This window comes from Phyllobates terribilis, unplaced genomic scaffold (assembly GCF_046119375.1).
Source record: "Phyllobates terribilis strain yellow unplaced genomic scaffold, ASM4611937v1 Scaffold_1__5_contigs__length_1240528914, whole genome shotgun sequence".
Lineage (NCBI taxonomy): Eukaryota > Metazoa > Chordata > Amphibia > Anura > Dendrobatidae > Phyllobates > Phyllobates terribilis.
The window spans coordinates 1025888274-1025915077 of NW_027362761.1; the positions used below are offsets into that span (position 1 = coordinate 1025888274).

General features: G+C 42.5%; 1 protein-coding gene across 2 annotated transcripts in view; it reads left to right on the forward strand.

Annotated features, from left to right (window-relative positions):
• The window catches only part of FSTL5 (follistatin like 5), a 1189778-nt gene that overhangs the window by 1007245 nt on the left and 155729 nt on the right, over positions 1-26804 (forward strand). For both annotated transcript variants that reach the window (XM_073644479.1, XM_073644487.1), the window contains 2 exons: positions 4063-4181; positions 25920-26069. In XM_073644479.1, the coding sequence (XP_073500580.1) occupies positions 4063-4181; positions 25920-26069 (269 nt within the window). The remainder of the gene's footprint in view (positions 1-4062; positions 4182-25919; positions 26070-26804) is intronic.

Here is a 26804-nt window from a genome sequence, read left to right on the forward strand (position 1 = left end):
CACTTTATGGCTGCTTTTTTAATGTGGATTGGACATGCTTATGCATGTTATTTCTCAAACCGCATGGCCGATCAGGCCATTGTCCAACTCTGTATTCATGAAATTAAATGTGCAAATAAAGATGTGAATGTGTCAAAGCACCACCGACAAGTGCGAGTTGATGTTGGACAGGCTGCCATTGCTTCTGCAACAAGTTGCATTAGAGGACTTCCTGGGAGAAATTACACCCAGAGTAGATACGGTTTTCCTCTATGCCAGTTCTTTCACCGAGCTAAATACAAATCTCAGCAAAAAAAGCTGTGGACTGGCTCCGTACCGTCCCTGGGCACATTCACCTGTCCACGTGTTTATGGTTAGGCGGTCCTTCCCAGTAAGTGCACTGGGGAGGGCATGGGTAATGTTGTGAGACCCGTGCTTGTGGAAGGCGGACACGATACCGGGAAAAATAGTGCCGGCTGGGGACCGAGTATGGATACTCGGTCACCGCCACCATAAGACTGTGGACAGCTTCCGTCTCCACGAGCCTAAAAGACCACATTTCAAGTGCAAGCAGCTTGTCAAAAATTTGGCAGTATAGTATTGCAGCCTGTGGGAGGGTGGGTGGCTGCCTGCATACTTGCGCTTGCATTCCAAGGAATGAGGTAGGGACAACTGAACACTGCGCTGGGACAATGACATGAATGGTGATTGTTTCAAGTCTGCAACAACAGGTGCATGGCAGGAGGCATCTTCACATGCGCCAAGTATCACTTATGATGGGCACACTTTTAGGCAGTGACCTGGGAGTCAGAAATGCTTCCAGAGGTCTTGCCCATGCTGTTCCCATCTCTTTTCAGCAGTGTATGCATGTGTCTGATGATGTGTCACACACCACATGGCCAGATATGGTTGTAAAATGTTAAAATGACATTTCCCAGTGAATATATTTGTCTTTGTTGAAAGCAATGCAAATGTGAAAAAACGCATCAAAAACGCTACGTGTGAACATAGCCCAAGTTGCGGAGGAGTATTTTTGGTTTTGATTATTTATTCTGCTTTATATACAAGTCATTACCCTGGAAAGAATGTTCTTTAACATATTTCCAAGGAAAATCCATTTTGGTTTCGTTTTTGTATGTTTTATTGTGAGTCCGTAAAAGTGGCGTAATACTCTGACAACCTTGTTAACAGCAGAGACCTGGGAGTCAGAAATTCTTCCAGGGGTCTTCCCCATGCTGTTCTCATGTCATTTGAGCACTGTTCACATCGATTTGGGCAATTTTTAGGCCCTCTGCAGACCGCCGCGGGGAGCTGCCTGAAAAATGCTCGAGTTTCCCATAGACTTACATTGGGCTCGTTGCTCGGGTCGAGCACCGGAGTATTCCAATTTGCTCAACCCAAACAACGAGTACCCGAGCATTTTAGTGCTCGCTCATCACTAATGATAACATCAAAAAGATGATGTCATAAAACTTCATTATTTATATGTAGACCTTGCAGTTTTGTAAAAGCCTTCAAGTCCAATCAGGTTAAATACTGAAGAATCAATCAATGTAAAATGTTCCCAAAACTAAGTTTAATATTTGTGACTACTAGAAATGAGCACATTTTTTTCAAGTGAAAATTAATATTGCTCAAATTTTCAAAAATTTTGAGTAAATTCAGTGAAATGATGGCCAGCTGTGTGTCTTATTTTGCTGAGCCAAATAAGGGGACATAGTTAAAAAAGAATAATAATACTCACCTCACCGCTCACCTTTCCTGGCTGCCACACAGTCTGCTGTGCAGTCCTCAGCGTCTTTTCTTTTCCCCCTTACATGCATCTTCATCGGCTCCTCACTCTAGGCCATGGCTTCCACTTCAACTGGGCCACTAATGTCACTGCGAGTCATGCCATCACAGTGAACGTCATGATCTCATGACGTTACGGTGCACGTTGCATAAGTGACAGCATGGCACGCAGTGATTTGAGTTGTCTAGTTGAGCTGGAGGTCACAGCATGGAATGAAGAGGTTGAAGAGGATGTGCCCAACAAGGGAAGGGGAAAAGAAGAAGCACTGAAAACCAGATGGCTGGCTTCGGGGATGGCGGCACAGGTGAGCAATAAGTTAAGTGTTATTATTTTTACATCCTACATTTATTATCTTTTATTATGCCCTTGGTCTGCAGAATGAGCCATGACAATAAACAAACTCACCTAATGCTCCTTTACAGCTGATATGTGACCCATGATAGTATAAGGCTGTGTGCCCACGATGAGTTTTGTAAGCGTTTACGCAGTGGCAAAAACGCTGCAGAAATGCTTAAAAAGCATGGTAGAAGGCCTGCCATGTTCCCCAATGATAATCCACATGTGCTGTGCACATGCTCCGGAAATTTCCGCTGCGGGTTATCATTGCGGAAAAAACGCAGCTCTACCAATTATTTTGCGGAAGCGCTGCATTTTTGCCGCCGTTTTTGACTTGCATTGGAATGCTTGGATTCCGCATCACTGGATCTGTACATGCTGAATCCAAGCATTTCAATGTGCGAATGGTACCCGGGTCTGGAGGAGAGGAGACTCTCCTCCGAACCCGGGTACCATAGAACCTGTAAAAAAAAGAATAAAATAAAAAATAAATATTATACTTACCTTCTGATGGCCCGCTTTGTGCTTGTCTTCGCTTGCCGGCAGATCGCAGTGGACTGAAGGACCTGCACTTTGTCATGTGACGGGTCACGCAACGCTAACGTCGACAGGTCTTTCATTGTACCGCGAGCTGCCGGCAAGCCAGGACGGATGGAATAATGGCTCCGGGGGCCATCAGAAGGTAAGTATAATATTTATTTTTCCCATTCTTTCGGTCACACTATATAAATCTATGCCGTTTGCATGGATTTATATAGTGTGACCAAGTTGTCAAGCACTTTCCAATTGATGCTAAAATTGCTTGGAAAGCGCTTGTCAACCCACATGTGGAAATGCATGTGAAGAATGCTTCACATCCGCATGTCCCTGGCAAGAAAAAAGCATGTACAATCCGCATGCGTTTTTTCTGCCAGGGAGATTCAGAAATGCTCAGGAAAAAATCTGGAGCATTTCTGCATCGTGGGCACATAGCCTAAGACAGCAGAGAAAGCAAAGAGGGACATCAAATGAGCGCATAAGGATAAGGTTTGGTCAGGGAACTGGCTTGCAGTAGGAAGAAGTAAGCTATATCCCTCTAATCTTTGACATAGAGTCCAAGAATGGAGAAGGAGCGCTTAGGATAAGCATCAGTGCTTTGATATGGAGACGCAGTATATAGTTAGAAAGTCACACAAAGAAACATATAAGAACAGTAAGAAGGATATGAACCTTTAGGCTATGTTCACATGATGAGCTTTTGGTGAGTTTTTTATGTTGCAGATTTTCTGTATTATTTCTGCATTCATTAGGTAAATAAGGCTACTTGTACTTTTTCGTTGCGTCTTCAAGTGCATTTTTTACATGCGTTTTTGACGCTGCATTTTTTGTCTCTTCTTGGTATGTCATGTTTTAAACAAAGCTGCTTTGTGTTTAATAGTGGGGGAAGCACGGTGGCTCAGTGGTTAGCACTGTTTATTTCAAGTGCTGTGGTTATGTGCATTTTTTACCTGAAAATCTTACTCAACTAATGCAATTCCATGGGAAAAATCTGCACATAGAACTCAGCGTACCAGCAAAAGAAATTAACATGTTCTGGATTTGAAACACGCACCTCAGGTCCGTTTACGTTGAGCAAAAAAGAGGCACAGTGGGCATAAGATTTCTATAAATCCCATCCACTTTGCTGGAACTGTAAGATGCTGCGTTTTTGATTCAGCAAAAATACACAACATCAAAAATTCACCAAAAACTCATCATAGGCCTTATACTTTTTGGCAGAATGTGAATTTGAAAACATTTTTATTTCCCTGGAGTATCCTGTTAAGGTAATAGAACAACATATTTGATGTTTTAAATGAAAGAATAATAAATACAGTACCTATCTCAGATTTTATGCCTAATTAGCTAGGTATTTTTATATATGTAGTCCCAAATATATGAGATTACATTGACATTGAAGTATATTTCTTTTTAAGGTCTTGGAATTGGAAATTTGTTCTACGTGTTTAATGAAGATGGCATCAAAGTAATCCAGCCTGTAGAATGTGAATATCAAAGACACATTAGGACCACAGAAAACATTTTTGGAACCCAGGTAATTGCAAAACAACCAGCAAATGTGTAATCAAAGTAATGTATATTCATAATTATGTTCAAATGTAAAGTAGTAACTGTGTTATGAATGTAGATAATAGAAATGCCATAAATTACTGAGAATGTGGCATACACAAGAAAATTGTCAGACTTGTCTTATGAATATCATCAGATGAAAAAATTACACCCCAAAACCAAAAGGTATGGTGGGATAATCAAAACCATGACCAATACAATTATTATTAAAATTAATGTTTATTAAACAACAATATTAAAATACAAGAAGCAAGGTACCTCGGACAACTTATAGCAATGCCCTATAAATAATTGTGACTCCAGAGGTCAATGTTCAACTATATAAGTCTAATAGGAAAAATACATAAATTGCCAGCTTCAGTGCATAGAGGTGGGAGGGACTGTGGGCATGGGGGGCAGTAAATATTCATTATCTTTAACAGTGGGCACACGTTAGCTGCAGCTGCTGGCTCCTGCCTCCTGTGACCTGCTCCTCCACTGCTGCCACTTCCCTCCCCATCCACAGCCACAGCCGATACTATAAGACCATAAGATAAGATACATCCTGACTATAAGATGCACCCCCCATTTTCCTCCAAAATTTTGGAGGAAAAAAGTGCATCTTATAGTCTGAAAAATATGGTAATCTATAGATCTGGTCCAATATTGTATGTATTCATCAAATGGATTGTCAGAATTATACACATAACATTCTTCTTAAATGGCAAGAAACAAGTTAAATTCCTCGGTGCCGCTGGTGTGCCCATTGCAGTTCCTGTGCACAAGGCATACCACTGGTCTCCAAAACTACAGTATTATTCCTCAACACAAATTTGAGTGCTTCACATTTAAAATCTTCACACCCCATAACCTTATCTACCTTTCTAAAAAGGAGCGACAAATCCTAGTATAAACAACAACATCAATATTGGTCAGTTTGTATGAATCCTGCCAAGACAAATTAAAAAAGTTCTATAGAAGGACTTTAATGTCAGTTAAATATAAGAAGGCACACTCTGTAATAGTGGTCTTAAGTACCAATCTTAATATGGGGAAATTGCCTCCTTGACAGAACCACATCCTGCCACGATGGGTCTGCCATGATGTTTAACCAGGGTCTTATTGATTTTTGTTAAAACATACTACTTTGGTCTAGAGGGTTTTTTTAGAACCAATTTTTCTGCATTAAAAACTATGCTCATACATTTTTTTTTAAATATAATGATTAAATAGCAATGTGTTGTGTTATATTACCAAAATTAATAAAGTTGTAAAAAAAGAAAACACAATGATTTTTATGAAATAAAAATCACAAAATAGCATAATAAAACAATTGCGGAATAACCTCTGCTTTTAATGTACTATACATTGGTGCCTAAAATTTACAAAAATAAGAATCATAGCAAAACAGAAACCAAAAGTAATAAAAAAATTGGTGCATTGTCAAAAAAGCAGGTGGCGCACGTGTTTCATGGACTCACTCTGCCATGGGGCCGGGCTTGCTTAGGGAGGGCGTAGCTAGGCAGCTACCTGGTGTTCAGGTTCGCAGACACAGACACAGGCTCGGACTCCGTTCAGACTACTGCAGTTCCAGCTACTCGGGCAGAGCGGTTACTGACATGGAGTCACAGACTGGACTGGATTTGAATATTGATATAACAGTCCAGGCAACGTGGAATGCAGGGACATGTACACATTCAGACACATGGGTCTCAGATACTGGTACAGGCACCGCTAGAGCAACTTCAGAGGTCTGGGACTGCCGGAGTGGCTGCAGAGTTTAGGGCCTGGTCGCACACAGACCAAGGGTTCGAGTTCAGGACTTGGCCACACAAGGACCAGGGGACCTAAGAACATACTACTTCCACACTAACTCACTAATGAATCAATGTTGCTTAGACACCTACCTATTGGGGAGGGTGCCTTTTATACAAGATGCCTCCCAGCTATTAACTGAGGGCAGCTTAGCCGGTATGCATGCTGCCCCTTTAAAAACAGGGGAGCGAGCATGTGCACCACCAGGAAGTACACATACACAGGAGACAGGGAGCACACTGGGGACCATGCCATGCGGCCGGGGTGGTGAGTATGTCGGCGTCACTGCATGGAGGGAAAAGGAGAGCCATGTGGGGACACCGGCATTATAGCTACATGCATAACAAATATAACCTGTAAGCCACATATTTTTATCCCTAATAATATTGGTTAAAAGCCAGCAGAATTTTTACTACATATCTTTTGCAGCAAGATGTCAACACATGGTGATAGCACAAGCTTTTACATTCAAATTGATATTGATTGCAAATGTTTGCTTTAATTCTGTAATTTTCTATGTTGTATTTTCTTATGGACCATTGGTGACACCTGTAACCTTTCAGTGATATAACAATGTTGACATTGATAGTTAAATCCAATTGGTTTGTCTTGTATATTAAAACTTATATTGCACTATGGTTCTTTAAAAAAATAAACTCGTACAAAACCCTTGAGCCATTTGGAAACGAATGTCATAGTTTGTAGTTCATGATATAAATTGCATTTGAAATTAAATGACACAGATAGAGCTAGAATAAGCTAAAATATATTTTAAAGGTTATACAAGCAGAATGACACAATGTTGGCAGATAGAAAACAAAAACAGAGGTCCACAGATTGGGAAAATGAGCAGCATCCAACATGTGTCAAGTTTTTCATTCTCTGAGCAAATTAAAGTTTTATTGGCCATTTTCTCAGTGTTGTACTATATCATTTTTATTCATTTGGGAGTGCTTACAAAGCACATGATTCCTGCTGGACTTCATTGACTTACTGTCAAATTACCTGTGTAGAATTACTACCAAAATTTACAGAAAACATGAGTTTGTTGCTCCTGTGTGAACTATTTTCAACCGTTTTTTTAAAAAATGTTACTTTAAAAGTAATCTATAAAAGTGTAAAGTAGTTCTGTGTGTATATATATATATATACATATATATATACAGTATATATATATATTCACGTTTATATAATAATGATTAAGAAAATGAATACTCTATGTCACATATTGCTATGATAAGCACAGACTACTTCATCACTGTTTATTAAGAATATTAGGCTGTATGATTACTATTATAATGCAGACTTGCACGTTTGCAAGTTAATAATACAAGATTGCATTGATTGTTGCTTACTGTAATTCCAAAAAGTAAATACACAACAAAAGTGTGCAATTTAATTGTTATTAAAAATCCTGTTCATTTACAAGAATGATGAGATTTTTAATTATATTGTTTACTGCTTGTAGCTTTGGTTACTGGCAACCAGTACAATCTGAGTCAGAGGTGACTGGTTTCCTAGACAAGAAGCGCTGTGTTTGCAAGCTTTGTCTTATAGAGTTTGTAGTCCTAGAATCCAACCAGCATCAGTATCCGGAGTAGCACATTGCTCCTTGGCAAGCAGAAAGTCAGGAGGTAGGAGAGCAGTGTGTTGAGACCCAAGGGTCATTGGGTTCTCTCGTCTGCTGACCTGGCTGTCTTTAAAAAGACCGCACGGTCTTTCTAAACCCAAACACTAAAGTTTGGGGTCCTTAAAAAACACCTACTGTTCGGGCACGGACCTCAAACACGAACTTTCTCAACAAGTCTGTGTTAATGTTCGGGTTCGGGTGTTTCCTGCGGTCACAGCGCAGGAAACACAGGCACTGATCGATGGTAATAGCATTACTGTGGTCAGAGCGCTGTGGCATCATGCTGCCAGATGAAAGCTTACTGCGGGTCATAGGCGCCGGCTTATGGTGCTAATACCACCATTAGCCGGCGCCTATTGCCATAGGAAACAGCGAGAGCAGGCACCGCTGGATGGGAGCAGTAGTCTCACATCCGCTGGTGCCTGTGCTCTGCTGAAAGAAAAAAAAATGATAAAATGAATAAAAAAAATAAATAAATAAAAATAAAACACATTAAACTCACCTACACATTGTCCCCGATGTTCTCTGCCCCTGCAAAAAAAAACAAAAAAAAAAACCAGCATATACTCACCTTACAGCTAATCCCCAAAGCCCAGGATCACCTGTAATAAAGGTACAATAATAAAGCAACCTCAACCTCACCTGTCCGCCGCAGTCCAAATAGCGAGGGTCCCACGATGATCCCATGAACAGAATGGTCACATTGTAAAATGTGACCGCTCTGTGAATTTGCCGGCAATACACTGACGCTCAGTGTATTATTTGCAAATGGGGTCAGCACATGCGCGGTTAGAATTTTCCCATGCTTGCGCTGACGTCAATAATACTTCAGACTGTTAACACATCTCTTATTTTTTGCAGAACGTAGGGTCCCCATCAAAACATGGTGTCATGTCCAATTTTGATCTGAGTCACGGATCAAACTCACCAAGACCATGATCAGAAATTATGAGTCAGTGAAAAAAAAACTAGTTGTATCCTAGTGCTGTTCAATTTTCATGTTTTTTAGGAAATTTAATTTTGCACAAAAAAGTGCTGAAATGGATGGGAAAGTGATGAAACAGAATGGGAAGAGCCTGGAGAATATTCCTGCATGCATTTCTGACTCACATATGGTTTCTGGGAATAAGATTGTCACAGTATTATGCCACTTTTACAGACACAGAAGAACAACTACCACACCTAACCTAAATTGCATTTAACAGGCCAAAAAGGTTAAGAAACAGTTTTTCCTGCTTGTTATTTCAGGTCTGGCAATTATAATATGTAAGGATTTTAATATAAAGCTGCATGATCCGCCATTAGCCAGTATGCTTAAGTGCAATAATCAAGTATCGAGTGCAGTTATCGTGTGCATGGAGGGTGTGGACAGATGAATAGTAAGGAGCAGATTCTGAATAATATTTAGAAGGAGGGAACAGGGAAAAGTCAGTTCACTGAGTAGTTGAGGTGGTAGGCTTGTTTAAAGAGATGATTTTTTAAAGCGTGCTTGAAGACGTGGGAGCTAGGCATCAGTTGGATCGTCTGGGTAGAGCATTCCAGAGAACTGGTGCAGCACGAGAGAAGTCTTGGAGAGAGAGGTGCGAGGTTCGGATTATGGGGATGTTAGTCTTAGGTCATTTGTAGAACGAATGGCACGTGTAGGGCGATGAGAGAGGAGATATAAGGCGGTGCAGAACTGTGGAGAGCTTTGTGGGTGAGAGTGATGAGTTTATATTGGACCCTGTAGCGAATGGGCTACCAGTGTAATAACTGGCACAAGATGGAGGCATCGGTGAAGCGGCTGGACAGAAATACAACCCTGGCTGCCGCATTCAGGATGGATTGGAGAGGAGAAAGTTTGGAAAGAGGGAGACTGATCAGAAGAGATTTGCAGTAGTCCAGACAAGAGTGAATAAGAGCGATAGTAAGAGTTTTAGCAGTTTCAAAGGTGAGAAAAGGTTGGATTCTGGAGATGTTTTTAAGGTGCAGGTGACAAGAGCGACCTATACTGGTTGGCCACCTTTCTCGATCCACAGTATAAGGAGAAATCTCCTTCTCTCATTTTGGAGTCACCAAAAAGTTTTACAATGGAATCGTTCAAGAGGGCCCTTGTAGATCAGTTGCTGAAAATATCACCCTCAGACAATGCTGGTGGCAGAGGTACTGGCTCTTTTCAACACCAAGGGATAAAGAGGAGAGACATGAACACCAGCTTCAACAGAGGTTGGGGGAAAAAGTGCACAATTTGGGCAATTTTCAATAAACCAGCACAACAACAAGGGCTGTCTATGCCTGTAACAATACCAAGGAGGGATAAGTTGCAGAACACGGTAAAGGGGTGCTTAAGTGACCATACGTGCGTCCTTTCTGACTCTTCAGTTCCCTTTAATTCTTGGGAGTCTAAGCTGAACACTTGGCCCGACCTCTCCTTATATGCCTTGGAGGTGCTGGCCTGCTCGGCTGCTAGTGTGGTGTCAGAGCGTGTTTTCAGTTCTGCTGGGGCAATCAGCACTGATAGGCGCACACGCCTCTCCACCAAAAATGCAGTCAGACTTACTCTGATTAAATTTAACAAGGACTAGATATCTCCACAGTTTGTAGTCCCTCTAGATGACAGCAAGCTAACCTAAATTCACCAAAAATGCAGATTCATGCTACTGCTGTTAACATCACCTCCTTCCCATAACAGCCTGTTTCCTTCCTTCATCAACCATGACTCAGCCCATAGGGCTAATTTTTAGAAACTCTATACACATTGTGCAGTGGACAAACCTACTCCAGCCTAACTACTATTTGTTATTGGAGGCCCTTGGGATGGTGGCTTTCTGCGTCATCCATGACTCAGTCCATAGGACTAATTTTTATAAACCCTATGCACATTGTGCAGTGGGCAAGCAAGGACAGTATTCCTACTCCAGCCTAACTACTATTTGTGATTGGAGGCCCTTGGGATGGAGGCTTCCTGCGTCAACCATGACTCAGTGCATATGGCTAAATTTTACAAACCGTATGCACATTGTGCAGTGGACAGACCAGGACAGTATTCCTACTCCAGCCTAACAACTATTTGTGATTGGTGGCCCTTGGGATGGTGACTTCCATAATAGGGGGTAAAATGGCCTGGTGTGTGCTTTATAATAGGGAGTAGGAAATGTTTGGACTACTGCTTTGCGTAGGGCACTAAACACATTTTTTTAGTGGACTAATGTGGACAGCAGAAGGCAGCCTGTCACCCCCAAAACAGAGGGAAAAATGGCCTGGTGCATGCTTGGTAGCAGGCAGTAGGAAATGTTTGGACTACTGCTATGCGCTGGGCACTAACTGCATTTTTAAGTGGACTTATGTGGACAGCAGAAGCCAGGCTCTGACCCCTAAAACAGCAGGGAAAATAGACCAGTGCTTTTAAAAAAGAGGCAGCACAAAATGCTACTACTCTGTGTGCTGGAAAAATATTGCTTTGCCACAGACAAGAGCTGTTTTAAGATGGACACTGGAAGAAGACTTTAACCTCTCCCTACATAATACACAATCTCTCTCTCCCTGTACTCTGACTTTGTTGTATGTCTTCAGCTCTGAAAAGAGCTTTTTTTTTGTGGTATTATGGAGCTAGTTAGCGGCTCCTTTAAACTCCTTCTCCCTCTTACAGACATTAGTTCCTTACATGATGCAGATGTTGCTGCCACTTTATACAACACCACAACAGCTGCAGCTCTCGATTCGTTCGCCCCCCTCACACATACCAAAGCTTGCACAATCAACAGACAACCCTGGCACACCAGCCTAACTAAAGAACGGCGACGGGCCTCCAGGGTTGCCGAGCGTAGATGGAAAAAGTCCCACTCCAATGAGCACTTCATTACATTCAAACAATCCCTCACTACCTTCAAGTCCACACTCACTGCAGCAAAACAAACATACTTCGCATCCCTCATATCCTCCCTGTCTCACAACCCCAAACCACTATTCAACACCTTCAATTCTCTCCTCCGTCCCCAAGTGCCTCCTCCCTCTCCTCTTATTTCGGCCGAAGACTTTGCCTCATTCTTCAAGCAGAAGATTGACACCATCAGACAAAGCTTTTGCTAAAAGCCCCCACAGCCCCTCTCCACACCTACTCAACCCTCCTCCTCCAAAACCACCTTCTCCACCATTATGGAAGATCAACTTTCCTCTTTACTCTCCAAATCACACCTCACAACCTGTGAGCTTGACCCAATCCCATCCCACCTCATCCCAAACCTTACCACTATCTTCATCCCAACCCTAGCCCACCTCTTTAACCTGTCACTACCAACTGGTGTCTTCCCCTCATGCTTCAAACAAGCCTCAATCACACCCATCCTCAAAAAGCCCTCCCTTGACCCATCCTCTCTGACTAGCTATCGCCCCATATCACTTTTCCCCTATGCCTCAAAACTACTGAAATATACGTCCATTCTAAACTGTCCTCCCACCTCTCCTCCAGCTCCCTCTTCGACCGCCAACAATCTGGTTTCCGACCGCACCATTCTACTGAAACTGCACTGACTAAAGTCACCAACGACCTACTAACCGCCAAATCTAAGCGACACTACTCCGTACTCCTCCTCCTAGACCTGTCATCTGCCTTCGACACAGTGGACCATTCCCTCTTACTACAAATTCTCTCGTCTCTCGGCATCACAGACTTAGCCCTATCCTGTATCTCCTCATACCTAACAGACAGGACATTCAGTGTCTCCCACTCACACACCACCTCCTCATCTCGCCCCCTATCTGCCGGTGTCCCCCAAGGTTCAGTCCTAGGACCTCTGCTCTTCTCCATCTACACCTTAGGCCTGGGACAGCTCATAGAGTCTCATAGCTTTCATTATCACCTCTATGCTGATGACACACAGATCTACCTCTCTGGACCCGATATCTCCTCCCTACTAACCAAAATCTCATCCTTCTTCTCTGCTATATTTCAAAAACTTAACATGGACAAAACAGAATTCATCATCTTTCCGCCATCTCATTCACCCCCCCCAACTGACCTATCTATCAACGTCAATGGCTGCCCACTCTCCCCACTCCCTCAGGATCGCTGCCTCGGGGTAACCCTGGACTCTGAACTCTCCTTCAAACCACATATACAAGCCCTTTTCACTTACTGCCGACTCCAACTCAAAAATATCTCCCGGATCCGCACATTCCTCAACCATGAATCTGCAAAAACTCTAGTGCACGCCCTCATCGTCTCCCGCTTTGACTACTGCAGCCTCCTACTCTGTGGCCTCCCTTCTACCACTCTTGCACCCCTCCAATCTATCCTAAACTCTGCTGCCCGACTAATCCACCTGTACCCCCGCTATTCCCTGGCCTCTCCTCTCTGTCAATCTCTTCACTGGATTCTCTTTCCAATTCCTCAGTGAATCCAGTTCAAAACCCTAACCATGGCATACAAAGCCATTCACAACCTGTCTCCTCCATATATCTCTGACCTAGTCTCCTGTTATACACCCGCACGCAACCTCCGATCCTCACAAGATCTCCTTCTCTACTCCCCTCTTATCTCCTCCTCCCAAAATCGCAAACAAGATTTCTCCCGTGCTTCCCCCCTACTCTGGAACTCTCAACCCCAACACATCAGACTCTCGTCGACTGTGGAAACCTTCAAAAGGAGCCTGAGGACCAACCTCTTCCGACAAGCCTACAACCTGCAGTAACCACCGCTGCGTGACCAGCTCTACCCTCACCTAATGTATCCTCACCCATCCCTTGTAGATTGTGAGCCCTCGCAGGCAGGGTCCTTGGTCCTCCAGTACCAGTAGCTGTCACATTGTGCTCAAGATTATTGTACTTGTATTTGCTATGTATACCCCTTTTCACATGTAAAGCACCATGGAATAAATAGCACTATAATAATAAATAATAATAATAATAACTGTCTCTGCTCGAGTATCTCTCCCTCCCTACTCTACACTGAACGAGAATACACTGCAGGTAGCCCTTAAAAGGGCTTTTGCTTTATCAAGAGGCGTAAACACTCTCCCTAGCAGCTCAGCAATCTCTCCCTATGCTTGTAGAATGCAGGATCCGGATGCACGTGCACAAAATGGTGGCGGCAGGGCTTAAATAGACCGTATGATGCTGGGCGGCCAGACAATCACAGTAATGCCACAACCAAGATGCCTGCGGCTTTACTGTGATTGGTTAAGAAGCCCAGCATGTTTTGTGGCTGAAAAGGAGGTGACAAAAGTGCAGGGTGGGACATCCGAATATAGCAATGCGAGTACACAAATAATCGCAATATAACGAGTAAACCAAATACCTTACTATCCGTGCAAATACCGAATAGTAACAAACACACTTGCTCATCACTAATATTTATCTTTTACATTTTAAAAAATACAAAAAGGATAATGGGCCTATTCAAACGTTTGAGTACCCTGCATGGTTAATATTTAGTAGCACCCCCTTTTGAAGGTATTACAGCTTGTAAAGGATTTCTATATACATGCACTTTTATTTTGAGGTCTAGTCACAGATTTTCAATAATGTTCAGATCTGGGGACTGCGAGGCACATTATAAAACCTTCAACTCGCGTCTTTTGAGGTATTCTATTGTGGATTTTGACATGTGTTTAAGATTATTATTAGTGTTGAGCGAGCATGCTCGACACTGCTCGTTACTCGCCCAAGCATCACGCTACTCGGGATGTACGGCGAGCACCGAGCATTTCCGGGTTACTCGGGCGGGAGCTCGGATCTCCGCCCTGCATGTTTGGCGCTCTTTACAGAGCCAATGAACATGCAGGGATTGCCAGCCAGTCACTGTAATGCCGCAGCCATGTTGTTTGTGGGCATTATAGTGATTGGCTGGCCGCACAGCGTCACCTTGAGTATTTAAAACCGGGCGCCGCCATCTTGGACACAGTCGCTCCGGATCAGCCAGTGTAGGGTCAGTGCTGCTGAGTTAGGGAGAGATATATAGTGCAAAGCAGGTAGTGTAGGGTCTCTAAAGCCTGCCAAATCTAACAAACAGTCCTTCTCAGGACTAGTATCCATCCCAGATATCAGGCAGGCAGGCTGTATAGGAGACGCAGTGGTTATACCAGAAAACGCTGCATTACAGTCCTGTGTGCTCCTGCTGGTCAAATTGCTGGACTTATCACCCCGGTCTCAGGGGCCAGGAAAAATTCTTTTTTTCATCTAAAACCTGTAATTTTTCTTTTTCCTTAGTCAGACTGTCCAAATACACGTCTAATAACCATTTGGTATCACCCCCCCCCCCAAAATAAAAAATTGAGTGTGTCTGTGACTGTTCCGACACCAATATATCTGTTTAAAAGAGTCTGGTGTAGGCCAGAAAAATAGAACTGTGGTTTTGCAGTTCCACTGGTCAAATGTCTGTATTATCCTGTTTTTGGCATTTTTTGCCGTAAACAAAAACTGTAATAGTGTCTCCCTGACTGGTCAGACACCAATATATCTGTTTAAATGAGTCTGGTGTACGCCACATAACTATAACTGTGGTTTTGCAATTCCAGGGGTCAAATCTCTGTATTATTCTGTTTTTGGCATTTTTTGCCGTTAAAAAAAACAGTAATAGTGTCTCCCTGACTGGTCAGACACCAACATATCTGTTTTAAAGAGTCTGGTGTAGGCCAGAGAAAAAGAACTATGGTTTTGCAGTTCCAAGGGTCAAATCTCTGTATTATCCTGTTTTGGGCATTTTTTGCCATAAAAAAAAACTGTAATAGTGTCTCCCCGACTGGTCAGACAACAATATATCTGTTTAAAAGAGTCTGGTGTACGCCACATAACTATAACTGTGGTTTTGCAGTTCCACGGGTCAAATCTCTGTATTATCCTGCTTTTAGCATTTTTTGCCGTAAAAAAAAAACTGTAATAGTGTCTCCCTGACTGTTCAGACACCAATATATCTGTTTTAAAGAGTCTGGTGTAGGCCAGAAAGATAGAACTGTGTTTTTGCAGTTCCACGGGTCAAATCTCTGAATTATCCTCTTTTTGCCATTTTTTGCCATAAAAAAACAGTAATAGTGTCTCCCTGACTGGTCAGACACCAATATATCTGTTTAAAAGAGTCTGGTGTATGCCACATAACTATAACTGAGGTTTTGCAGTTCCACGGGTCAAATCTCTGTATTATCCTGCTTTTGGCATTTTTTTCCGTAAACAAAACCAGTTATAGTGTCTCCCTGACTGTTCAGACACCAATATATCTGTTTAAAAGATTCTGGTGTAGGCCAGACAAATGGAACTGTGGTTTTCCTCTTCCATGGTTCTAATCTCCTTTCTATTACCCTTTTTCCATTGATAGTGCGAGTGTAAGCTATTTTACTTCATTTTCAATGGGCAAGGCGCGTGGCAAGGGAAGTGGAACTGGACGTTCTGGTGATGGTGCATGTAGAGGACGGGGCCGTGGTCAAGGTGAAAATGTGCCACAACCAACAGCCACATCTTCTCGCTCCCACTTCTTGACCGAATTACTAGGGAAGCACACTACAACACCAGTATTGCGAACTGATCAGTGTGAACAGGTTATTAATTGGATAGCAGATAATACTTCCAGTTACCTGGGCACCACCAACTCTGGTCTGTCTTCCACATGGTCAAGTTTTAGTAGCCGTGAGTATCGACCGCATACTCCTCCTCACACTGATGCTCCTTCCTCCCACCATACCGAGTGTCGTCAGACAGCGACTGATCCCACAGTTGGACACTCTGAAGAGCTGTTCACTAGTCCATTTCCATATTTGTGCCCCTCGCCTGCTCCGCTTGAAGTGGTGGAAGAGGAGATCCCATGTAGCGATGCCCAAATATTTGAACAGCCACGGCCACAGGAAGTCGACGCTGGCAATTTATGGATGATGACGAGACACAATTGCTATGAAGTGAGGAGGAGGATGGTGGTGCGCAAGTGGAAGAGGAGGAGGTGGTGAATGATCTAGTAACTGACCCAACATGGCAGGAGGACACGCAGAGAGAGGCCAGCAGCACACAGGGCGAGGGAGGCAGAGTACCCCAACAGGCAGGAAGAAGCAGTGTGGTGGCCGCACACACGAAGGTGGGCAACAGTACCCCGTAACACCAACACAAGGGTCGTTGCCAGTAAAACCGATAGGTCTTCCAGAGTCTGGAATTTTTTAAAAGACTCTGCTGATAACCCCAAAAAGGCCATTTGTATGACCTGCCATGCCAGCATCAGCAGGGGTGACAAAACTACCAGCCTGACCACCACCAGCATGATCAGGCACATGGCAGCAAAGCACCTGACTTTGTGGGGCGAACCCCAGGGTCCACGACCAGTGTCAGTGGGTGTCACCACTGCTTCTTCCGCTGTTGTGCATGTAATAGAACCCCCTGTTGTGTGTGCAAGGCAATCCCCTGTCCATACTGCATGCAAAGATGCCCCCTCCTCTCAGTCTTCACTTGTTATGGCAGTTTCTCAAGAAACAGCATCAACGTCCACGTCCACGTCCCACCACAGCGTTCAATTGTCCATATCCAAGAGCTTTGAATGAAATCACAAATTCGCAGCCAACGTCCTACAGTCCTAAATTCGCACATTTCACGACTGCTTGTGTTGGAAATGCTGCCTTTTAGGCTGGTGGAGACGGAATCCTTCCGCAACCTTATGGTGGTGGCCATCTCTGGGTGCTTGGTCCCCAGCCGACACTATTTTGCCCGGTGTGCCATCCCCGCACTACACAAGCACGTGTCCCAAAACATCTGCCATGCCCTCAACAACGCAGTTACTGGGAGAGTCCACCTGACAACGGACACGTGGACAAGTGCTTGTGGCCAGGGACGGTACATCTCCCTGACGGCACATTGGGTAAACATAGTGGAAGCCGGGACCCAGTCGGACCTTGGGACGGAACATATTCTCCCCACACCGAGGATTGCGGGCCCTATGTCAGTCAGAGTTGCCCCCACAGTGTACAGTTCCTGAGCATCATCCTCCTCCTCCGCCTCATGTTCAGCCTCCTACTCAGATATCACCACATCAGTTACCAGCTGGAAGCACTGCAGTACTGCCTCAGCCAAGCGGCAACAGGCTGTGCTGAAACTCATAAGCTTAGGTGATAAACCTCACACTGCTTGTGAGTTGTGGACAGCTGTGAAAGAGCAGGCAGATCTGTGGCTGAGAACGCTGAACCCACATTCAGGCATGGTCGTGTGTGACTATGGCCGTAACCTGGTTGGGGCTCAGAGGTGAGGCGAGATCACACACGTACCATGCCTGGCTGATGTGCTTAACCTCCTGGTTCAGCGGTTTCTTAAATCGTACCCCGTGATGCCAGATCTGCTCGTCATAGTACGCTTCCTGTCAGCTCATTTTTTCAAGTCGGCTACAGCTTTTGCCACCCTTGCTGTGTTGCAAAAGCGTTTGCAGCTTCCGGCACATCGACTGGTGTGTGATGTCCCCACACATTGAAACTCTACCCTCCACATGTTGCAAAGGATTTGTGAGCAGAAGAGAGCAGTTGTGGAGTACCAGCTGCAACAAGGCCGTCGATATTCAGGTCAGACTCCACACATAAGAATTCAGGAGTGGACCTCGTTGTCTGACATATGTACCATCCTGACAAACTTTGAGGAGTCCACCAAGATAGTGAGTGGCAATGACGCCATCATTAGCGTCAGCATCCCACTTGTCTGTCTTTTGCAACACTCTCGCGGAGAATTAAAGAGGAGGCATTGCAGCCAGAGTTTGATGAGATGGATCAAGAAGCCGTAGCGGGCGATTACACACAGCCCAGCCTCATCTCATCCCAACGTGCATTGGGGGATAATGAGGGAGAGGAGGAGGAGGAGGAAGAACAGGAGCTTGTATCATGCGCTGTAGAAGGTAGCACCTGTACAATTGTCATACCGTCGGTTCAGCGTGGTTGGCCTGAGGACAGGGGGTAGGAGGAGGAGGAGGAAGAGAGCATGGTCAGTCATCATCTTGGTGAGGACATGGAAGTCTTGCCCGGTACTAGTCTGGCACGCATGGCTGAATTTATGTTATGCTGCCTTAACCGTGACCCTCGCGTTGTCAAAATTTTGGGTGACAGTCATTATTGGTTGGTCACACTTGTAGACCCCCGCTATAAGGTGAACTTTCACTCTCTTAGTCCTGAGGTGGAGAGGTCTACAAAAATGGGGCAGTACCAGAAGGCCCTTGCTGCAGAACTGTTAAAAAAATTCCCATCTGAACACGCTAGCGGCAGAGGTCACAGTTCGTTGCCCAACCAAGGCATACAGGCGAGAGAGACGCAACTCCAATCCAGCAGAGGCAGGGGAACACTGTCAATGTTCTGGGACAGTATTCTGAGACCCGCCCAGCTTACAGGCCGTGAGGCGTGGGGTACTCTCACAAGGAGTGGTAAGTTTCAAAAGATGGTGAGGGAGTACCTTGCCGACCATACCAGCGTCCTCCGTGATTCCTCTGTGCCTTTTAATTTTGGGGTATCCAAGCTGGACACTTGGAATGAACTCGCTCTGTACGCCTTGGAGGTCCTGGCCTGCCCTGCCGCTAGCGTGTTATCGGAGCGTGTTTTTAGTGCCGCTGGGGGAATTATAACAGAAAAGCGCACTCGCCTGTCAACTGACAATGCTGACAAGCTGACCCTTATCAAAATGAACAAGGGCTGAATTGGGCCATACTTCTCATTACCACCAAATGACAGCAGAGTAACATAAAGTCAAATCCACTGTGTTATTTCGGGAGGTGTATTTCCATGCACCCCTTCAAACCCACACATGGGTATACGCTTCCTCATTTCGGCTGTATTTTGGTCTTCTCCTTATCCTCAGCCTCCACCACCACTATACCACCAGGGTGACCGTGGTCCGTGTTGCCAGGATTGCAAGTTCCTCAGTCCTAATTTTTGGCAGCTTTTGCTTGGAGGGCATAGGCAAAGTCTATGGGAGACCCACTCCCCAATAATGGGAATAATGTTTTTAATATGCTGTACTGCATGGCTCTTAAAACCATCTTGTTAAGCTACTGCGACCTCCACCACTTTACCCAGGGGCATTGATATTGTCTTTTAATTCCACTGCGACCTCCACGTCTCTTCCAAGGGGCATTAAGACCTTCTTGTTAAGCTACTGCAACCTCTACGTCTCTTCCAACGGGCATATAAACCATCTTGTTAAGCTACTGCAACCTCCACGTCTCTTCCAAGGGGCATTAAAAGTGGCTTGTTAGGCTACTGCAACCTCCACCACTTTTTCAAGGGGCATTGATATTGTCTTTTAATTCCACTGCGACCTCCACATCTCTTGCAAGGGCCATTAAAACCGTCTTTTTAAGCTACTGCGTCCTCCACCACTTCTCCAGGGGGCATTAAAACCGTCTTGTTAAGCTACTGCGATCTCCACCACTTTTTTAAGGGGCATTGATATTGTCTTTTTATTCCACTGCGACCTCCATGTCTCTTCCAAGGGGCATTAAAATCGTCTTGTTAAGCTACTGCGACTTCCACCATTCTTCCAAGGGGCATTAAAACCGTCTTGTCAAGCTACTGCAACCTCCACGTCTCTTCCAAGGGGCATTAAAACCTTCTTGTTAAGCTACTGCAACCTCTACGTCTCTTCCAAGGGGCATTTAAACCATCTTGTTAAGCTACTGCAACCTCCACGTCTCTTCCAAGGGGCATTAAAAGTGTCTTGTTAGGCTACTGCAACCTCCACCACTTTTTCAGGGGGCATTGATATTGTCTTTTAATTCCACTGCGACCTCCACGTCTCTTGCAAGGGATATTAAAACTGTCTTTTTAAGCTACTGCGTCCTCCACCACTTCTCCAGGGGGCATTAAAACCGTCTTGTTAAGCTACTGCGACCTCCACCACTTTTTTAAGGGGCATTGACATTGTCTTTTTATTCCACTGCAAACTCCACGTCTCTTCCAAGGGGCATTAAAACTGTCTTGTTAAGCTACTGCAACCTCCACATCTCTTCCAAGGAGCATTAAAACTGTTTTGTTAAGCTATTGCGACCTCCACCACTTTTCCCAGGGGCATTAAAACCATCTTGTTAAGCTACTGCGACCTCCACCACTTCTCCAGGGGGCATTAATACCGTCTTGTTAAGCTACTGCGACCTCCACCACTTTTTTAAGGGGCATTGATATTGTCTTTTTATTCCACTGCGACCTCCACGTCTCTTCCAAGGGGCATTAAAACCTTCTTGTTAAGCTACTGCAACCCCCACGTCTCTTCCAAGCGGCATTTAAACCGTTTTGTTCAGCTACTGCAACCTCCACGTCTCTTCCAAGGGGCATTAAAACCGTCTTGTTAGGCAACTGCAACCTCCACCACTTTTTCAAGGGGCATTGATATTGTATTTTCCTTCCACTGCGACCTCCAATTCTCTTCCAAGGGCCATTAAAACTATCTTGCTAAGCTACTGCGACCTCCACCACTTCTCCAGGGGGCATTAAAACCATCTTGTTAAGCTACTGCGACGTCCACCACTTTTTTAAGGGGCATTGATATTGTCTTTTTATTCCACTGCGACCTCCATGTCTCTTCCAAGGGGCATTAAAACCGTCTTGTTAAGCTACTGCAACCTCCACGTCTATTCCAAGGGTCATTAAAACTGTCTTGTTAAACTACTGCTACCTCCACCACTTTTCCCAGGGGCATTAAAACCGTCTTGTTAAGCTACTGCATCCACAACTCCAGAGTCTTCTAAATCTTTCTGAAGTTCTTTTGCAGTCAAGCATGGGTTCTGATTTGCCTTTCTAGCATTCCTAAGAGCTGCTCTCATTGACATTTTTCTTTTGTTTTCCAGACCTTATTTTGACACCCACTATTCTTCTTAACTGCAATTTCTTTTGTATATGACATTTGTACATGACTATTGTAAAACCTTTAGCTTGCGCCTTTTGAGGTAATCTATTGTGGATTTTGACATGTGTTTAGGATCATTATCCATTTGAAGAAGCCATCCTCTTTTCAACTTCAGCATTTTTATAGATGGTGTTATGTTTGCATCAAGAATTTGTTGAATTTTCATTGAATCCATTCTTCCCTCTACCTGTGAAATGTTCCCCGTGCCATTGGCTGCAACACAACCCCAAAGCATGATTGAACCACCCCCATACTTATTGATTGTTAAGATGTTCTTTTCCTGAAATTCTGTGCCCTTTTTCCTCCACACATACGTTTGATTATTGTGGACAAAGAGTTCTCTTTTAACCTCATTTGTCCACAGAACTTGCTTCCAAAATGCATCAGGCTTGTTTAGATGTTATTTTTCATACTTCTGACGCTGAATTTTATTGTGAGGATGCATGAGAGGTTTTTCTGATGACTCTTTCATGAAGGCTATATTTTTGCAGGTATCTTGGAACAGTAGAACAATGTACCACAACTTCAGAGTCTGCTAAATCTTTCTGAAGTTCTTTTGCAGTCAAGCATTGGTACTGATTTGTCTTTCTAGCAATCCTAAGAGCAGCTCTCATTGACATTTTTCTTCGTCTTCCAGACCTTATCTTGACATTCACTATTCTTCTTAACTGCCATTTCTTAATTACATTTTGAACTGAGGAAAGGGCAGCTTGAAAACGCTTTGCTATTTTCTTATAGCCTTCTCCTGCTTTGTGGGCCTCCACCATTTTCATTTCCAGATTGCTAGGCAGCTGCATACAAGAAACCATGGCTGCTGTTTTTTAGCACAAGGTTAGAAGCGACTGAGTTTTTATAAAGCTGGGAAATTTGCATCACTTGGCCATTCAAAATGATGATAGTGAACAAGCCATAACCCTAACAGGCTAATTAAGGTATGAAACCTTGATCGAAGTTATCTGAGCACAAATCTCCATGAGTGCCCAAACTTTTGCATTTTCCTTTTTGTAATTTTTAAAAAGTAATAAATTACAACATACATATATATATATATATACAGTATATATATATATACTGTATACCCTGTGTGCAGAATTATTAGGCAAATGAGTATTTTGATCACATGATACTTTTTATACGTGTTGTCCTACTCCAAGCTGCATAGGCTTGAGAGCCAACTACCAATTAAGTATATCTGGTGATGTGCATCTCTGTAATGATGAGGGGTGTTGACTAATGACATCAACACCCCATATAAGGTGTGCTTAATTATTAGGCAACTTCCTTTCCTTTGGCAAAATGGGTCAGAAGAGAGATTTGATGGGCTGCGAAAAGTCCAAAATTTTGAGATGTCTTGCAGAGGGATGGAGCAGTCTTGAAATTTTCAAACTTTTGAAGCGTGATCACCGAAAAATCAAGCGTTTCATGGCAAATAGCCAACAGGGTCGCAAGAAGCGCGTTGGCTAAAAAAGGCGCAAAATAACTGCCCATGAATTGAGGAAAATCAAGCGTGAAGCTGCCAAGATGCCATTCGCCACCAGTTTTGCCATATTTCAGAGCTAAAACGTTACTGGAGTATCAAAAAGCACAAGGTGTGCGATACTCAGGGACATGGCCAAGGTAAGGAAGGCTGAGAAATGACCATCTTTGAACAAGAAACATAAGATAAAACGTCAAGAATGGGCCAAGAAATATCTTAAGACTGATTTTTCAAAGGTTTTATGGACTGATGAAATGAGAGTGACTCTTGATGGGCCAGATAGATAGGCCAGAGGCTGGATCAGTAAACGGCAGAGAGCTCCACTCTGACTCAGACGCCAGCAAGGTGGAGGTGGGGTACTGGTATGGGCTGGTATCATCAAAGATGAACTTGTGGGACCTTTTCGGGTTGAGGATGGAGTGAAGCTCACCTCCCAGACCTACTGCCAGTTTCTGGAAGACAACTTCTTCAAGCAGTGGTACAGGAAGAAGTTGGTATCGTTCAAGAAAAACATGATTTTCATGCAGGACAATGCTCCATCACATGCATCCAACTACTCCACAGCATGGCTGACCAGTAAAGGTCTAAAAGAAGAAAAAATAATGACATGGCCCCCTTGTTCACCTGATCTGAACCCCATAGAGAACCTGTGGTCCATCATAAAATGTGAGATCTACAGGGAGGGAAAACAGTGCACCTCTCGGAACAGTGTCTGGGAGGCTGTGGTGGCTGCTGCACGCAATGTTGATTGAAAACAGATCAAGCTACTGACAGAATCTATGGATGGAAGGCTGCTGAGTGTCATCATAAAGAAAGGTGGCTATATTCATCACTTATTTTTTTGGTTTTTGTTTTTGCATGTCAAAAATGTTTATTTCTAAATTTTGTGCACTGATATTGGTTTATCTCATGAAAATAAACAAGCGAGATGGGATTATATTTGGTTTTTATTAAGTTGCCTAACAATTCTGCACAATAATAGTTACCTGCACAAAGAGATATCCTCCTAATATAGCAAAATCTAAAAAAAAAAACCACTCCAACTTCCAAAAATATTAAGCTTGGATATTTATGAATCTTTTGGGTTGATTGAGAACATAGTTGTTGATCAATAATAAAAATAATCCTCTAAAATACAACTTGCCTAATAATTCTGCACACAGTGTATATATATAGTGTATATGTACAGTACAGACCAAAAGTTTGGACACACCTTCTCATTTAAAGATTTTTCTGTATTTTCATGACTATGAAAATTGTACATTCACACTGAAGGCATCAAAACTATGAATTAACACATGTGGAATTATACACTTAACAAAAAAGTGTGAAACAACTGAAAATATATCTTATATTATAGGTTCTTCAAAGTAGCCACCTTTTGCTTTCATGACTGCTTTGCACACTCTTGGCATTCTCTTGATGAGCTTCAAATACTGTATATATATATATATATATATATATATCATTTTATTTTTTTTGCCTAAAAAGCAAATGACATGTGTCATCTTTAACTTTAGATCTTTTAAAGATCAGTTCATCTTCAACTTTCTTAACTGTTCACAATAACAGGAATTTTGACCAGGGGTGCCCAAATTGTTACATGCCACTGTATATTGAGCCTAGACTTCTTTTGGTATCCGTTTTCAATATTGTGACTATATCTTCCATTGTTTACCTTTTTGCATTCTTTCATGCATTTACTTATTTGATGTCAATACCCACCAGTCAGATATTGTTATGTCTTAAGCTTTGTATGTACTATTTTAATCATTACTCAATAAAATTGTATTTTTTATTCTCTACATTATTGTACCTTGCATTCCACCCTTATAGGTTTGCTTATATTATCGTGCTCATTGTCCCTTTAGCCTATGTTCACTATACATTTGTGGGTCTATTTATCAAATTTTATTTTCATGGAATCAATTAGATCATCTCTATCAAGTAGGTTATAAAACTATGATATGTCGAACCTTTGTACTCCTGACATTGCTGAGATGCCAGCTAGACAGAAGACTGTGCAAGTAAAGCCACTCTCCATTAAAAATAGACTTGTCATACTTTTATTATGTGAAATGTTTTTATACATTATTTCCTCATGTACAGTAGATTGGGAAATAATGTTATTAGAACTATGTGAGGCTGGATATGCAATGGGAGATGCCAGCAGTTGATCTTGATGTTTACTATGCTCAATTATATTCATCATGACAGGACATTCCTTAATCATTAAAGAGTAACCATTGTTTTAATTTTATAAATTAATAGTAAGAGGCTGATGCTGGCTATTTAGTATAGCTGATATCTTCTGTGGGTGAAGGGAGCCCTCTTCAAACTCGATCACCCCCTCAATCACATACAGGTTTGTTAAGTTGCATTAAGGGGTTAATGAAATCATTAATAGGAGACAAGATGTGTAAGTGCAAATATTTCTGTGATCGCCACTTATACTTAACGCTTAATAAAGTGAGATTTTTTAAAAATTTAGTTTCCACTTTTTCATTATTTGCATATTATTAACATGTCTATCAATCCTTAGATTTTCATAACTCAATGACTTTTCTTCTTGGTGTTGCAATTTCAATGTTGAGTAGTGTATAAAAAATGATCAACCTGACATAGTTTTAGATACTTTGCTTCCCATAATACAAAATTTTGTCTAGAACTACATTTACAAATACATCCCACAATCAACACATATTACCATGCCCCTTTTTGTTACACAAGGTTCCAAAGTGATTTTTTTAGTTGCAGCTTAGTACATATAAACAACCACTGAAGTATTATAGAAAGCTACATGTAGCTGGATTAGTGTCAGACAAGTTTCCACAAAATGAATGGTTTGTCAATGTAATAGCATAGCACAATATGTTTGTATATACTGTATGTTTTTATATAAGTTTTTACTAAAAATAATGACTGTAATGTCATATGGTATTAACGCAGAATGTCCTAATTAGTGTTTTTCTCTTTCTCTTTCCAAGGATGAGGTCTGCGCAAAGTTAGAAGGACACGAAGATCAAGGATGTGTTTGGGCATCTGCTGTTTTAGTAAAGGATAAATTCATTTATGCTGCCCAACCTTTACTAAATAGAGTTATCCTTGTTGATATCCAGGGCCAGAAAGTTGTTCAGGTAATAGAAATTCCATTTTCCATTATATGAATGCTATAAATATGTATAAGTCTATTGCCACACACAAGGTGCATTTGTCTACAAATATATCTTATTAGAAATGTATTCTAAAAAAAATAAGTTTTACTGTTTTTCATATTTTTAATCTGCTACACTACACATATATCCAGTTGAATTCACAATTGAAACAATTTTGGTAAATAAGATTAGGAAATTATGTTAACAACATAATCTAGAGCAAGGACCAATGTAATAGCCTAGGTTCAAAAAGGCTTAAAATTATTTTGCATGCATTTAATCTCTACAAAATTAGATTTTTTTCTATTGTGATTGGTACATTTTGTATTTGAAGATATAATTTCCAAGACCTCAGATCCATCAAGGTGAGTGGGCCTCGTGTAAAAAAAATGTTAAATCCACTTGTTAAAGCATCTAGATTTCATATTTTTGTAATAAAAAAAACATCAGTTTTGGGGAAATTGACATCTTTGTAACCTTCCTGGAGGTGTTGGTTCCTTTTAAACTGCCAGCAGGCTCTCGGTTAGTTCTTTATACGAGTATCTTAAAAACCACCTTTAATAACAACAAATCACTTTGGTGTAGAACAATAAAGAGAAGAAAGCGGGTAGGGAGAGGATGCATCTGAAGTTTTCAAATTTCAGTTTATCCTAGTGAAACAATATGGAGATGTGACTGAAGGGAGTATCTGATGTACTCATTGTACACAGCACTATG